Source organism: Sciurus carolinensis, chromosome 7 (genome assembly GCF_902686445.1).
Source record: "Sciurus carolinensis chromosome 7, mSciCar1.2, whole genome shotgun sequence".
NCBI lineage: Eukaryota > Metazoa > Chordata > Mammalia > Rodentia > Sciuridae > Sciurus > Sciurus carolinensis.
The window spans coordinates 47947313-47962982 of NC_062219.1; the positions used below are offsets into that span (position 1 = coordinate 47947313).

Below are 15670 nucleotides of genomic sequence, written 5' to 3' on the forward strand. Positions count from 1 at the left end.
CAACAAATATCGAAACACTCTGATTTGCCTTTTTAATTTCCCCTAGTGGTTGCAAAACAATTCTACTCATATTTGTGGTGGAAAAAAAAAATCCTCTGCCCTGATTTCTGTGCTGGGAATATAGCAAGACACCGGCTACCTGTGCTAGCCTGTTTCTCCAGGATGAAATGAAAGGAATTTGGCTCCCTGGTAAGGGGGCTGGCCTATCCTGGGTGTGGGAGAAGGGAGGGGTGGAGGGGACGGGAATCCCATTTAGATCACAGAAGAAACCAGGAAGTAAGGAGAAATTATTACAGTCTGTACATAGCTCAGGATGTTAAAGGCAACAGCTTCTGCCGGTTGGTTATTCATTAGCAAAAAAGGAAAGAACAGTCAGGATCAGGACTGGTGGAACCACAGGAGCACACTCGAAGCCCTGAGAGGGCTGTGGCACAGGTGAGGCATGGAGATTTTACCTGGAGATAGTATCTTTCTCTTGCTAACTTTTTTCTTGGGACAAAGGACAAGGTGGCTATTTTTTGTTCTTGGATATTTGTCTAAATAAAGTTCTTTTAATTTGCTTTTATTTTTGACTCGGGATTCCTGAGCAGATAGGAAGAAGAGGCATTTTCCCCCTGAACAACTGCCCATTTCCCACTTGATTTTGCTCTGGGGCAACAGCTACAGCTGAAGAAAACAAGGAGGTGAACCTCCCCAGACAGGGCTTGCTGCAACCAGATCTGCGGGATTGTTCTGAAACTGGACTTATCACACTCCCCAAAGTATGGTGTTTTGGAGCTGATTTCAAAGTTGTCTGGAGAAGAAAAGAAAGTGGATCTGAGGAGACTACGGGGAGAGGGAAGGCTCTCTTCCCCTCTCCTAACCAGGGCACCATGGGCAATATCTGTCTGAGGCTCTGGGCATACTTGGAGCCCTGTCTCCCCTGCTTGTCTCAGGAGGCAGACAAGTCGGTGGTTATTGAGAATCCAGGGGCCCACTGTCCCCCTGAAGCTCCCCAGATCCCGAAACATGAGCCTGAGAGAAGCCAGGGCCACTACTTTGTGGCTCTGTTTGATTATCAAGCTCGGACGGCAGAGGACCTCAGCTTCCGCGCAGGTGACAAACTCCAAGTCCTGGACACTTCCCATGAGGGCTGGTGGTTGGCCAGACACTTGGAGAAAAGGGCAGATGGCTTTGGCCAGCAACTGCAGGGCTATATTCCTTCCAACTACGTGGCTGAGGACAGAAGCCTACAAGCAGAGCCGTGAGTAGAACAGACCTATGCTTTATTTGTTAACTCTCTGAGGGCGGGGTAATGAGTTTTCCTTCCTACCTATCTACAACCTCCTAACCTCCAGAGTTGCATAGAGAGTGTGTGGAAGTAACTGGTAAGAACCCATTAATTGAAACACACCTTTCCTGCACAGTCAGTGTGAAACTGGTAGGTAATTGTTGCTGAAATGACTTCGATTACAGTATGTATACCCACGGGCCAGGTGCACCTTCATCAACATAAACAAACAGGAAATAACTCGAGGGTCACTTTAAAAGCAGATAGGCATTTCATTCGCAGGTAAATCATAGGACTCCCTTAAACCATCCTTTAAAATCTAAAACTCAGCTCTCTTTTGTTTTTGTTTTGACTTTTGAAACCTATGTCATCTCAAGTCCTAACATGAATTCCTTTTTTTTTAAAAAAAATTTTACTTGTTCTTTTTTAGTTATACATGACATTTTAATCCTTTTCATTTTGATAGTCACACACATTGGCTAATCAACACAGAAGGTAATATTTATACAATTCTATTTTTTCAATAAAATCATGACAGAAACATTTTTTTTCTTTGAAAAATGTCCCAGATTCTGAAGTATATGACTCAAATTATGACATCTTTTGGTTATTATGATTAAAAACTGGCCAGGTACAGTTTTTAATAATACAGGTACATTTTATTAATAAGAAAAATAAAAAGAACATTACTCTAAAAGAGTACAGATTTTACTCCAGAAAAAATAAAAAGACTTTATCTTGGTACTTGATTAAATCCTATGAATTAAAGTGGAACAAAAGAGCAAAATTTTATATACTTGCTCATTCTGTCTGTCCATCCATTCATCCATCTATTTATCCAATCACCAGGGACTGTAGTGGATATGATGAGAGGTGAAGGGAGAACTACTGTTGCTAGTTGAATATACAGTGAATAAACTGCAGTCCTGTGGAGACTGGTGAATTGGGAGCAGGTGGAGACTGTGTGGGTCCCAGTGTTCTTGTTCCCTGGTTTCAAGGAAATCCAAGACTGGGAATGTTTCTCAGGAAATGTACTCATTTTATAGAATGATTCTTTAACAGAAGAATTTTGGGGATTCACTCATGATCTCATGTGAGTATTTTTTCTTTTTTATGTGGGTTGCAATATCTCTTACTGCCCCAGGGAATAAGATGATAAGCCATGGAACTTTGTTGTTGGTTTCAGAATTCATAAATCCTAATATGAAGGGTGGTTTGATGATTTTTGAGATTCTTTCCAACATCAAAAGCTTATAAAAGGGTCTTAATTTATACCTAAATAGAAATGAATTTAAATTTGTATTTTGATGAATGGAATTGATTAGTTCTTAAATGAGAAAATCATCTGTTACATCAATTTTATGTGATAATCTATAAGAAATATATTTTCTTATTCATGGAATGTTTACTTATGTGCTTTTATTACCACATGATTTCTACGTAATAAATGGCACTATGCATATTTTATATTCAGCGTAACATATATTAGAAAAATACCATAATGTTAATATTTAGTGCCTTGAATACATAATCTACTAGGTTTAAATATTCAGTCCACTTGACTGCTTAGGGCCTCCATTTCCTCATCTATATGGTCTCTGGAGTTGCCTAGATTTCTGAATTTTCTGATTATTTGGGAACACAAACTCTTTTATTTTCTGGGTACTGGGGATTGAACCCAGGGGCGCTGTACCACTGAGCTACATCCCAGCCCTTTTAATTTTATCTGGAGACAGTCTTGCTAAATTGGCCAGGTTGACCTTGAACTTGTGATCATCTGCCTCACAAGTTGAAATTATAGGTGTGTGTGCCACCACATCTGTCTTGGAAACACAAACTCTTATTCTATCGAGCATTCATCCTTGACAGAAGTATAAATGCTGAAGAAGACAGACTGACAGACCCAAGATAAGCAATCCAAAGGTGATCATGCCCTGGGTGAAAGACTTGAGCAGTGTCCTTACTAATTTAGATGGTCATTGCCTACAAATACAAAATAAGACAGTTAAAGTATTGTGACAATTTTTTGATTCTCAGGGGCCATCTGTAGCCAAGAATACTCTTTTCCCTCTGTACATAACTCCTGACCTTTCTTCTTGAAATCGGTTCTCAGCAGTGTTTCCATCTGTCACTGCTAACTCAATCTCTGTAGTGAGCCTCACTTGGAATCTCTACACCTATTGGAATAAGGATGTGAGGGAGCCAGAAAATGCTACCATTCTGCTTGCAGCCCAGCACAGCCCACTTGTTTCCTTCTAAGTGCACATGGAGGCCTCATCTGTGAATCCAGGTTACTTCTGGAGGTCCTTGCCACCATACGGCCAAATTCCTTCAATACTTTTAGGGCAAGTAGCTGCAGCCTCTAGAATTCCACTCCATTTCAAAGAGATGATGTTGATGATGATGATGATGATGATGATGATGATGGATGTGTGTTGGGGGGAACAGTTCTCAAGATTGAAACCAGGGCCTGTACATGCTCTGTACCATAGAGCCACATCCCTAATCCCTCAAAGGGAAGTGATTTTAACTTAGCAGGCATCAGAATGAGTGTCTCAAGAGGCCCACACAGTGCTATACTATGGTGGAAATCATACAAAAATAACTTCTTTTAATATTTTTTCTTTAGTGAGTTTTTTTTTCCAAACTAAAACTTCATTTTTCCTTATGAACACTGTGAAAGTTCGTGTGCTCTATTGAGCTCAGTAAACAGAATTAAGGACAGATTATTGTTTATATTCATATATGTGAGATGTGTAGGTAATAGGAAACCAACGAAAGTTGAATCGTTTAATTTCTAATTAGACCAGTGTAATGCAGTGTGTCTTAGTGTTCATCTGTTTATGTTTTCTTGTCCTGGTACTGGGGGTTGAACCCAGGGGTGCTACATTCCCAGCCCTTTTTATTTTTTATTTTGAGACAGGATCTTGCTGGGTTGCTGAGTCTAGCCTCAAACTTGTGATCTACCTGCATGCACCACTGTGTCCCACTGTTTATATCTTTATTTTTGACTTGTACAAGTAAGAAATTAGTGCAAGTGCTTTGGGAGTTATTAGTGCCAGGGCAAATCAGTTGAAAGTTTAAGTTTTTGGTTTGTTAAATTCCTTGCTTTTTCAGTACTTAGAAGTAGAGATGTTGACAAAAGAGACTATTGATAAAAGAAACCAATTTACTAATTGATTATTATTCTTAGAAATGCTGTAACTTTTCTGAACATCTTACATTAAGTGATATAAAAATCCAATTCTCATCTTTGAGAATTGTCTCTGTTAAGAACCATTATTGTTTTCATCTTATCTTCAATTTGAACTTATTTCCACATCCCTTTATAGATTTTTTTCAACATCTTCAACATGGAATCTCTCATGAACACTACTCTCAGGGTCTTGTTACTCAGAGCTCTCTTTAAATATATTATTTAGTGTTTTTCAAGATATAAAGTTCACCCAGAAAACAGTGACATGGAAATCACATATAAATCTTGAAGCCAAGAAAAATGGCTTGAGGTTTCACCAATTTTAATGAAATTCAAGCAGTGCAATATAGTGACGAAAAACAAAATGATCAGCAATAGTGTAATTTGTATGTAGCATCATTTATCTACAAATAGTTTAAAAAGTTGTTTGTCCACTTACTTAGGTGTACCTTAGTTGTTGTCTATGTCTGAAGAGGGTCAGAGATGAGATCCATTAGTTTCCTGGAGAGAGAACTGGTGATGGTTTTTGCTTCATCCACATGACCACAAAGGCCAAGGGGTAGCAGTTAGGATAAACAATTTGAATTCCCTTTGCATGTGGAAGATTCTTGTTATGGTAACAAAGTGAAATACACTGCTGCAAATCTACTCCACGAGTGTCTCAAAGGCATAAATTTCCATTAAAAATAAAATCTGGGCTTGGAGTGTAGCTCAGTGGTAGGGGGCTTGTTTGTCATGCATGAGGCCCTCGGTTTGATTCCCAGCACATGGGAGGGGGGCAGAGGAAATCAAATCACCAAATCTCATATTTTAATTAAGCTCCGTGTCTTTCTGTGTCATATTCTTGTGTATGCTCCTGCTTGAGACTCCATGATGGTGCTATGTCCATTCCATGAGCCTGGTATGGTGCTAGGTGAATGACTCAGCGAAGTCCAGGAGTCGGTCTTCGTTTTGTTACCTGTCTAATGTGGCTTTATGTTAAGAAGTGTCTCAGCTCTGAGCCTGAAATGGTAAAGGCTATCAAGTTCTGTTCCCCTCTAAACTTGAGGATGGCCTACCTTTGTGTAGAGGAGGCCTGGAGGAGTCACCAGTATAATTACAATGGTGTCTTTGTACGTCTTGTTAGCGCTTTAGTAAAGGAAGAAGCAGAGTACTTTGTGGAAAGCTTTTTTCTTCTCGTTTGTTTTCAATTCTTTACCTGCTCAAGAATCTAGGGACTGCCTTGAAAAAGAAAGCAAGAGTAAATATTTGTGACTTATAATTGTGTTGGTAGTTTATGGGATAAAAAGATTAGAAGGTTATGAAGTACAAAGGTAATGGAATTTCTCTCCTTGTTCAGGGAGTATTTTCCTTCTCTTTAATGTGTTAGAGAAGAGCTCTTTTAAGATTTTGTATAATCTAGGGTCACTGCCATTGTCTAGCCTGAAGAAAGTAGCATGGTAAAATGCAGTGGCATATGCTCTGGAAGAGTCTTACCTCATCATTTTAGAACCGAGTGAGGTTTCCCTGTTTGGTGATTTGAATACTGAAGAATTTAATGATTATCAAATACAAGTTGTATATAAGGCTCCTAGTCATTTTCAAACTAGATGTCAGTTTCTTTCTTAGCTGGGATATGAATTCAGGTTTTGAATCTAAGTTAGTCAGTGATAGAGAAACAATGTGATTTAAAAATTAAAATTACTATTAATAAAAAAAAAAAGGAGAGAGGCATCAGAGTATTCATGAATCAATCTTATTTACACAATGGATTTTATCTACTTTGAGTAGTTAAGTCACTAGAAAGTTACCTCTGGGCAATCATCCCACAATGACTCTTTATCCAGATTGTTTCTTTTCCTTGGTGTTTGTTTTCAAGGAGTAATAAAAGCACATGTATTGACATGAAAATAATGCATTTTCAGTTCTCCTCTAAGATAAAGTACATTTAAGTACTCTAGTTTTAGAGATGAAGCAAAAAGAGGTTTGTTTAAACGTATATATGTAAAATATACATATGGCTTTTTATCAAATCAAATATTTTGGATATATCCAAGATAAATTATACAATTTAAAATTGCTCAAGAGTATGTTTAGATACCCTGAGTTTAATTAGGAACACCTATTATTAAACGACAGCTTTACCTATAGGGTTATGAGGTATTCTACTCTCCCTATCCATTAAATTGTCATAATGATCTATTTACCATGATGCAAAATAACAATATGACAAACATGTTGCTAAAATAATTAATTTAATACAAACTTTCATCTGAGGTATATTACATGATTTTTCATGTTGATATTACCATACTATGTTTATGTTAATAAAACCATTTACCTGAATTTATTATATGATGAAATTTTATGTAAATTGTCATCATTTTTATGGAAAATTTTAGTTAACCGCTAGATTAAAATAAACTATATAAGAAAAATGGCAAAGTCTCCTGAACTATGAAAAAATGTATTTTGTTTAAGCCATGAAAAAAAAGTAAAAGTCAGAAAAAGAGAAACAAACTGAAATACATTGATATCAAAATTAAAGTTTAGTTAATAACATTTTAAAATAATGGTAATAAAATTACATGCATCTCAAACATACCTTGAGAAATAATGAAATAGGATGGAATCATAAAAATGAGCTAGGAATGATCATTTCTAGGAAAAGTAATGATATTGATGATACTATGAAAATTTCAATTGCAATATTTTATTCAGAACCACACTTTCTTTAGTGAAAGTATTGATTTTTTTTCTTTTTAGGTTTTCAATAAATTAGTAACAATGGAAAAATTTTATGCAAATGAAGCAAATCATTAACTACTGAACTCTAGTCTAAAAGATTAGAACCTAAATTCTGCCTTGATTGAATTTACTCTTTGAAAAAACAAAAAGATTTTATTGAATTTGAATGGGTTTGTTTTTGTTCAAATAAATTCAATTATTTGAATTTGGATTGGCTCTGTTCATATATCTTGATGTTCCTTTTTGACAAATAGGAACACAAAGTAGACATAATTTTCTATACAGTAAGGCATGATTAACTTTTTTTTTTTCAGAACCTACTATGTACCATGCACTTTAATTTGTCTTGTGCTCCCAAGACAGAAAAAACAATAATTATTTGCCTCAATTAACTGGCTGTCAGCTCAAAAAAATTCCCTTTGAATTTTCCAACTATAAATACTATATTGAAAATTTACATGACAAATAAAAACTAGAGCTACTTTTAAGTTCTTCCAGTAGATATCTTAACTTAGTCCAAACAGAGTTTTAATTGAAATAAAGTGCTGGTTGTTCTTTTTGACATGTAGCGTGGTATGTCATAGGATAAGGATTCAAAGATTCTGGAATTGAATTTGCCTCTGTTATGACTTCACTATTTGATCTTGAACAGTTTCTCATCTGTAAAATAGAAATAATAATGACACCTATCTCAGTTGATCTTTACAGGACATAAATGAGACTGTGCAGAAAGGGCGCAGTGCAGAGAACCTGGTTATAGGAACTTTGTAAATATTGTATATTATTATTTAGTCAGCAGCCCCTCCTTCACATGTCTAAATGGATCATCCTTTGCATATCTCCATTCTAATCCAAGCTCCCTATATTCTTTCCCTCAGCTTCTCTCCTGTTCTGAGCATCTTTTTCAGTCTTTGAAAGTGCCATACTGTCACCAGCAGGGTTGGCCTTCCCATGGGCTACTCTGTCTGCCTGCAATGTTCTTCTTCCTCTTCTTTTCCCGACCAGCTCTAACTCGTCTTTCAGGTCTCCCCCTTTTTTGTCCCTCCCTCCCCAGGTCATTCTTAGAATTCTAGGCTACTTTATGTGTTCCTGCTTAGAGCCTTTTAGCATTCTTTGTCATTATTACTAATTTATTTCCTGCCAGTCTGTGAGCCCTGGATGTGAGTGGTGGGAAGTGGGGCCATTGCCTTGCCCCTGAGCTTGGTGTGATGCTATGCATAGTAAATGCTGGTTGGGTAAATGAATAATGAAATGAATGATTACTCCAAATCTCAGGTCTTTTAAAAAGCAGCTGACAGAGTCCCTTATTTTTTTGTTTTTAACTTTTTCTCTTTGAGTTGCTTTTTAATACCAGGAAAACTACATTAAAGGCACAGACTGTTATGCATTATTCTCTCAATGAATTGCTCATACCTTAATTTTTTTATTAGACTTGCAGTCATAATAGCATAATTCTAGGCTCCCAGAAATCAGTCACTCTAATATACCCCTGGGGAGAAAATACTTAAGGGTCACAGACTGATTCAGATATTCTTTACAATGAAGAATGAATATCAAGCCAGCAACAGATTGTAAATCACATGAAAAAGGCATCTAAAAGTCACATGTGCACATTTTAAACTATATAATGGTTATATTCAAATTAGAAGAATTACTGGCCAGAGTTTTTAAGTGGACAGAAAACCAAAACCCAATTTGTAAAATTAATGTTGTGGGGCCAGACTTGTTTCAGTTTTTATTGTCAACATACATAATTTAAATTTATTATGTATATGAAATATTTTTCAGCTAATACATACTGAAAGTTTGACTCTTCACTGAATGTTAGTAGATTTTTCACTGTTACATTCTAAAACCGTACCAAACAAAATAATTATATCTTCTTTTTGCTAATTTTCTTACTAATTAGCTGCTAATTTCTCTGCAGTATTCTGTTACTCCCATTTTTAATGGGGGAACGGGTCTCAGCACTGAAAGTACTGGGCTGCTTTCCCTGGGGAAGGTAATTGTGCAGATTAATAGCAGCTTTAATGGTATTTCAGGGCTTCTTACAGCTAGTTCCTAAAGCCTGCAACTTTAGTATTAGTTTATGTGACTGTTTCTTTGAAGATTAATGTAATAGAAGAATTTTGCTAAAATGCGTAAATGCAAATATAAATCACGTGATCTATATTGCCCACCTTATTGCTCATTTAGCTGAATTCATACGCTGTAATAGCCTATACTTTTTGCAAGATCTTTCTGTTGTGTCATTTTTTTGCCCAAATTTTTTTAGTTATGTTTTTCGATTTAAAAATTGAGTTAATCTGCATGTCAGAGTCTTTAATGTTTTTATTAATGTCTTCTTTTAAAAATCTTACATGGCATATTTTATAATGCCTTTACATTCAGCCTAAATTTCTCAATTAAGTCTTTTTTTATGATTTCCATGCCTTTTTGAGAGTAATATGAAAATGCAATTCAAGAAATGCAATTACTAAAATCTTGAATTTTATGTATATAAGGTATACATAATGTATACTATGTGTATAATTTTAAAGGGACTTAGAATCTTATAACAAAACAAATATTTTCTTTAACAGAAATATTGCATACTGCATTGCAGCTTGATTTGGATGACTTGGAAGAATCCCATATGGTTCTTAAGGTCACTGTAATGCTATCTTGACCTCACATATGTCTTTTTGCCATTTTTGAATATTAGCCAATTATGACAGATCAAGACACCATCCTGCAAGCCCAGCATTGTGCTGCCTGCCAAGACATTTCCCAAGAATCATTTCTGTAGGGTGCCTGTTATTCCTCTGAGAAACAGGATTCAGAAGTCTTTTTGGCATATCTGATCATTGAAGAAAATAGGTTCTAAGGGACTCGGGTATCCATTCAACAAACCTTTGGTATGTTCTCACTTTATTAAAGGCATTGTTTTTCTATCATGGGAGCTACAAAAATTAATAAGTTGGTGTTTGCTCTGCAGAGAATTTTACAATTCCTAGAGGTAAGAGTGAAAAATCAAGAAATGTTATGTCAATCCTTTTCTGCAAAAGGCCACCAAGATCACATCTGCAGTGGTACATTATTTGTTGCGGGGAAGAACACACACCACAGAGAAGAGTGAATCATCTCTGTAAGAGGATGTTAGAAAGAACTTAGAAGTTTGAGGGTGTGATTTTGGGGAGAGTTGAAGCAAGCAGGGGTTTGCTCTGGATCGATGATGTCAGGAAGTGGAGATAAATGTATGATTGAGTATCATTAAATCTTTTTGAGAAGGAGGGAAGACTAGTTGGAGATTGATGCTGTAACTGGTGCAGAAACAACAGTCACTCAGGTTTTGTGAATTTTTGTGGATGTTTGAACATGATTCTGGAGTGATGGGATCATGTTTTTGACTTGATTCATCATGGTCACAATGTGACCTTGTCTGATGTTCTTGTTCTATGAAATAGTTTGTTCAACAGGGAGCACCAAGGACTGACGATAAATACCTGGCCAGCTCCTGGATGCCAGGGGTTGCTCATCACTCTCTCAGCATGGACAGGTGCTGATCTATGCATAAGAGTAGCACAAACTGTCATGAAGGACATGCTTGAAAAAATAACTACTTAATGCTTGAATGAAGAAACAAATATGAGAATGAATGTGCAGAGATAGAAGAGATCAGTCTTGATTTGGGGGGAAATTGTACCTTTCTTTCAGTGTTTAGCTTACATGATCCTCTTCTTAGAAGAAATTAACTTGTTCTTCTATGATTTTGTATTAATTGTTAGTAGAACAATAGATTGTAATAATTAGCACTTGAGGACTTACTATTTATTATGTTACCTGTCATATAAAGAACTCCACTTGCATTGTCTTGTATCTTACAACAGCCCAATGAGATAGATAACTTTTATTGTCCTCATTTGCAAATGTGGAGGCTGAAAGTAAGTAAACTCCTTGGTGGGAGGTCATTAGAGCTTCATTTTGATTTGTGGCAGTTAAAAAATGAAGGGTAGGGAGGTGAACAATCTCATGAATAAAGACAAGAGGACTTAAGAGGAAAGGAAGTAACTAATATTTTTTAGAATCCTCAATATGCTAAGCACACAAAACTAATTTAATCTTTATAATAGCTCTGTATGGCAAGTTTTCTTATCACTATTTTTAGGGTTGGAAAATTGAAACTAAAATTAAATAGATTCTGAGGTATTCTTATCTGGTAAATAGTAGAGGCAAAACTATAAATTAAATGAAGAAAAGGAGAAAGTGACAGGAATAGAAAAATATGCGATTTGAGACCAGGTGAAGCATTAATGGAAATATTCATTTCACACAGTAATTTTTTTGGAGATGGAAGGAAAAGTTAAAACAGAAAGGAAAAAAATGCATTCAATTTTTAGGCACATCAAATTTTGAAGTCATAATAGGACATCTCAATGAAAATGTCCAGGAGAAATTTAGAAACCTAAAAGTCAAGACAAAGGGACAAGTCTATTCTGTAAGGATGGATTCCGAAGTCATTCAGACAGAGGTGCTATCATAGATGTAACAGGAATACATAAACCCTGGAACATTTTTGACTTCATAAAGACGATAAGAACCATAGCAGGAGAGTCTGAAAAACAGAAGCAGCAAAGACCCGATCTTTAGAGATGCCCACAGTTTCATTGAGTAAATGTGATGTGTAGTTTGTAATGGCCCCCTTTGTTCATGTCTCTTTGCGTCCCCACTCTTGGGTAGTCCTCTGCTGCATTGACAATCAGCTTGATCAATTTCCTTGTTTTGATGAATGGCACGGTAGCAATGGTGACAAAAGCAAAGACTTCCTTAGAAAGTGCTTGCATGTTGTGGTTTGTTTTCTTACTGCTCTTAGAATTCTGCAGCTACCATGAAGAAACCCAAACTGACCTCTGGAAGGATGAGAAACTCTGAAGAGAGGCCCTATTTGGTCCCAGCTGATCAAAGATTCATGACTAATTCCAGCTAAGATCAGTGGAGCCCATCTCAAAGTCCTAAACCTTTAAATTTGTGAATTAGCTAAATAGCATGAGGCAAAATCTCATATAAGAAACAAGAGTCTGGATAGGAAACAATGAAGAATTCATAAAAGTAAAAGGGAAAAAAGCATCTTTTTTTAAGTTATGAAAATAGAATATCAAGATGGAGGGTTAGGGTCAAATGCTAAAGGAAGGTCAATGTAGTGAAGAAGAGCAAGGATCATTGGGTTTTCTGGAAGATTATTGAGACTAAAAAGCAGTTTCATAAAGTAATGGTGGTTGAAGACATGCAATCAAGAGTAAGAGTTATAGAGGGGAACTGCCTTTTCTGTCTGGGACTCTGCACTGAGAGGTTTTGCCTGGATTGAGTCATAGATGATGTATTGTATGGTAGGGGCCACACATGAGACTCAGGTCCACCCTGAGAATCAGAACTGAGGGAAACCTAAGGCCAAAGAGACAGTGGAACCCAGCTGCCTCCACTTCTAAGTAGAGTCTGCAGGGTCCGAAACTATTGTATCTACTTAGGATTTAAAGAATGTTTTATCCTTTCTAGGGTATCAAAATTGGTAGGTATTCATCACCACTGGATATCCAGCATTTGGAAATTGAGGTATGTTGAGAATAGGTTTAGGGTTCATTCTTAACTTTGTGTGTCTGACCTTCCCAAAACTTTTTCTAAATATTTTATCAGAATTTTTCCCCCTAGTACTCTACTACCAGGTTTGGGGATCATGTTGTGAGAAAAATGAACCCAGTCCTAGGTCTTAGAGAGGCAGTAAATATATGTTACTTTACAGAAATATATCTGTGAAGGGAAGTTCACAGATCAGATATAGAACAGCAGATGAAGGAGGCATGAGGATCAGAATTTACTGGGAAATACTGAGTCAGGTTAAATGCTCTTTAAAAAGACTTCAATATTTATAGATTTTGCATCTACATTTTAAACATTTCTTTTTTATGGTATTCTAATAGCACTATTTTATGAAACAAAAATAATGCACTCTGAGCCACCTATGTGAGGAATTTTTTATATAGAACACTAATACATTGGCCTCTGCACTTTCTGGAAAGCCCCTACAGAGTGGGTTAGGTAAGCCCTGGTTTTTTCCTCTGATTTACTATAGTTACAGAGTATTCCTCTGTTTAGCCTCAGGCTATTATAATACAGCAACTACAGTGATGTTTCAGATAAAAACAATACAAAAGTGACTCAATAACTTGTATCTGGGTTATGTAATAGTTGATATCAAAACAGGCAAATATTGGTTTTTATGCGGAATCACTTTGAACCCTGTACTCTCTTATCAAAAGTCTGACTCAGGGAACTAGTAGCTTAAAAAATAAAAATTCTTGTTAGTGACTTAACTGGTCCTTGTGAAATGATAGAAAACAAAATAGTCACATGACATGTTCGTGGAGATTAAAGAACCCCAATAGATAACTTTTCACATTTGAAGATTTTTCTCCTTAGTAAAATTCCTACTAATTTTTGAAGCCTGACTGTCCTTTTCTAAAATGTTTTAGTCTTGTAAAATATTGTTCTAGTACACTAATTCTCTAAAAATTATCTTTTAAAATATATTTGATAAATATAAAAGAATATATATATAAATTTCAGTAAATTCTGAATCACAATGATTAATGAAAATCCCTAACTGGCTAGTCCAAGAATTAAATTATTACTAACAATAAATCTTTGAGTTCCTCCTCTGTGGCCATCCTCAGAATAAAACTTTTTTCCAAGAAAACATTGATAGTAACTCAGTTCATAATAGAAAAAGACTACAGTCCACTAATGAGAGAGGAATAATTTATGGTTCATGCATTCAGTAAAATGTTCTATAAGAGTGAAAATTATGAATTGAGTGACATGCAGAAGTATGGGTGAATTTTGGAAGCATAATGTTGCATGAAAAAAAAAATTCAGAGAGACTAAATAAAGTCCCACAATAAAGAAAACCAAATAATACATTGTGCATGCATGTTAGTACACTATAAAATAAAGTAAAGGAATGATAGGTTGCTATTTGATTTACTTATCTGAGCAGTGTGAATTCTATACTTCTTTAGACCTTTTTTATTTATTTATTTATTTTTTGGTACTGGGTACTGAACCCAGGGCTTTGTTCATACTAGACAGACACTTCACCACTGAGCTACATTCTTAGTCCTTCTGATGATTACTTAAAGACATTATTAGAAATCATTACTGGAAATGTAGCTCAATAGTTGGGTGCTTGCCTAAAATTTGTAAAGCCCTGGATTAGATTCTTACCAGTACAATTACTGTTTTTTAGAAAACACTTATGCCATAAAAAACAAAGGGTAAAGCAACTATGTTGGTCATAAAGGGTCAACTATAGATCTTATAATTAAGTGTATGTAGTTCATGATTCTTTCTCACAATATTGTTCTCATTTCTTTTCTTTTTGGAATTGAACCCAGAGGCACTTTACCACCGAGCTATATCCCCAGTCTTTTTTATATTTTTACTTAGGGACAGAATCTCGCTAAGTTGCTGAGGGTCCCCCTAAGTTACCAAGGCTGTCCTGGAACCTGTGATCCTCCTGCCTCAGCATCTCAAGTGAGTGGGGCTACTGGCATGTACCACATGACTAGCAGAAAATTGTTTTCACAGAATTTTTCTTTAATATTATGCTCTTAACCTAAATAAGAGATAAAAACTGACATCTTTTCCAATTTCTGATGTCATTAACCCCAGTAACTTTTAAGACTTCTCTATCCCTTAACCTATGGACTGTGGTCTCCTAAAGGTTCAAAGATATGCTTGAGATCATCCATGAACACTCTGATAGGCACATAAAATCTGTATGGCATTTTCAGGACAAGGAATTATAGGTTTTATGAAAGAAATCATGTTTAGAAAGTATAAGAACCTGTGTTCTAAAATTAGTATCAGCAAAAGTTCAAGTTTGTTCCTCTTGAAAAATTGATTTGTTTCCTTATAGCAAATACTAATAATTTATTGCACACCACAGTTTTCTTCCTTCTTAGCTGCCAGGAAGCTCAGAGTCCAGTTAAATGCTTAGTCATAATAACCATATTTGACCTTAAGTCTGTTTTTTTTTTTTTTTCCTGGTTCCTTTCTTTTTTCTTTATAAACTCCTTTTTATTTTTGTTTTGTTTTGTTTTTGTAATGCTGGGAGTTGAACCCAGGGGCACTCTACTGCTGAACTCTACTCCTAGTTCTTTTCCTTTTATAATTTCTACTCTTAGAAGGTATATTGAGTTTTTCCAGGGATCTGTATTGTAAGCAACTTAAACATGTAAATATCAATGATCAGTCTTGATGTATGTTACAGTTTGAAATCCTAAATTATAAAGAAAAAACAATTTTACATATTAATCTGTACACTCATCAAAATTACACTTTTAATAATTGTCTTTCTGAGCTTGGTTAGGATACTTATAGTTCCTGCCTCTTACCTTGTTTACTTTATTCTTTCTCAGTTCCATCAGGGCACCTCTTTGTCA

At 35.8% G+C, this 15670-nt stretch overlaps 1 protein-coding gene across 2 annotated transcripts in view; it reads left to right on the forward strand.

The window, feature by feature from the left end:
• Positions 1-276: 276 nt before the first annotated feature.
• Positions 277-15670, forward strand: part of Frk (fyn related Src family tyrosine kinase) — a 106833-nt gene continuing 91439 nt past the window's right edge. Inside the window, exons 1-2 of one of the 2 annotated variants that reach the window (XM_047559627.1) lie at positions 277-435; positions 591-1243. In XM_047559627.1, the coding sequence (XP_047415583.1) occupies positions 873-1243 (371 nt within the window). In that variant the 5' untranslated portion in view covers positions 277-435; positions 591-872. Of the gene's footprint in view, positions 1244-15670 lie in introns of both variants that reach the window. The other variant, XM_047559628.1, reaches the window with a different exon arrangement.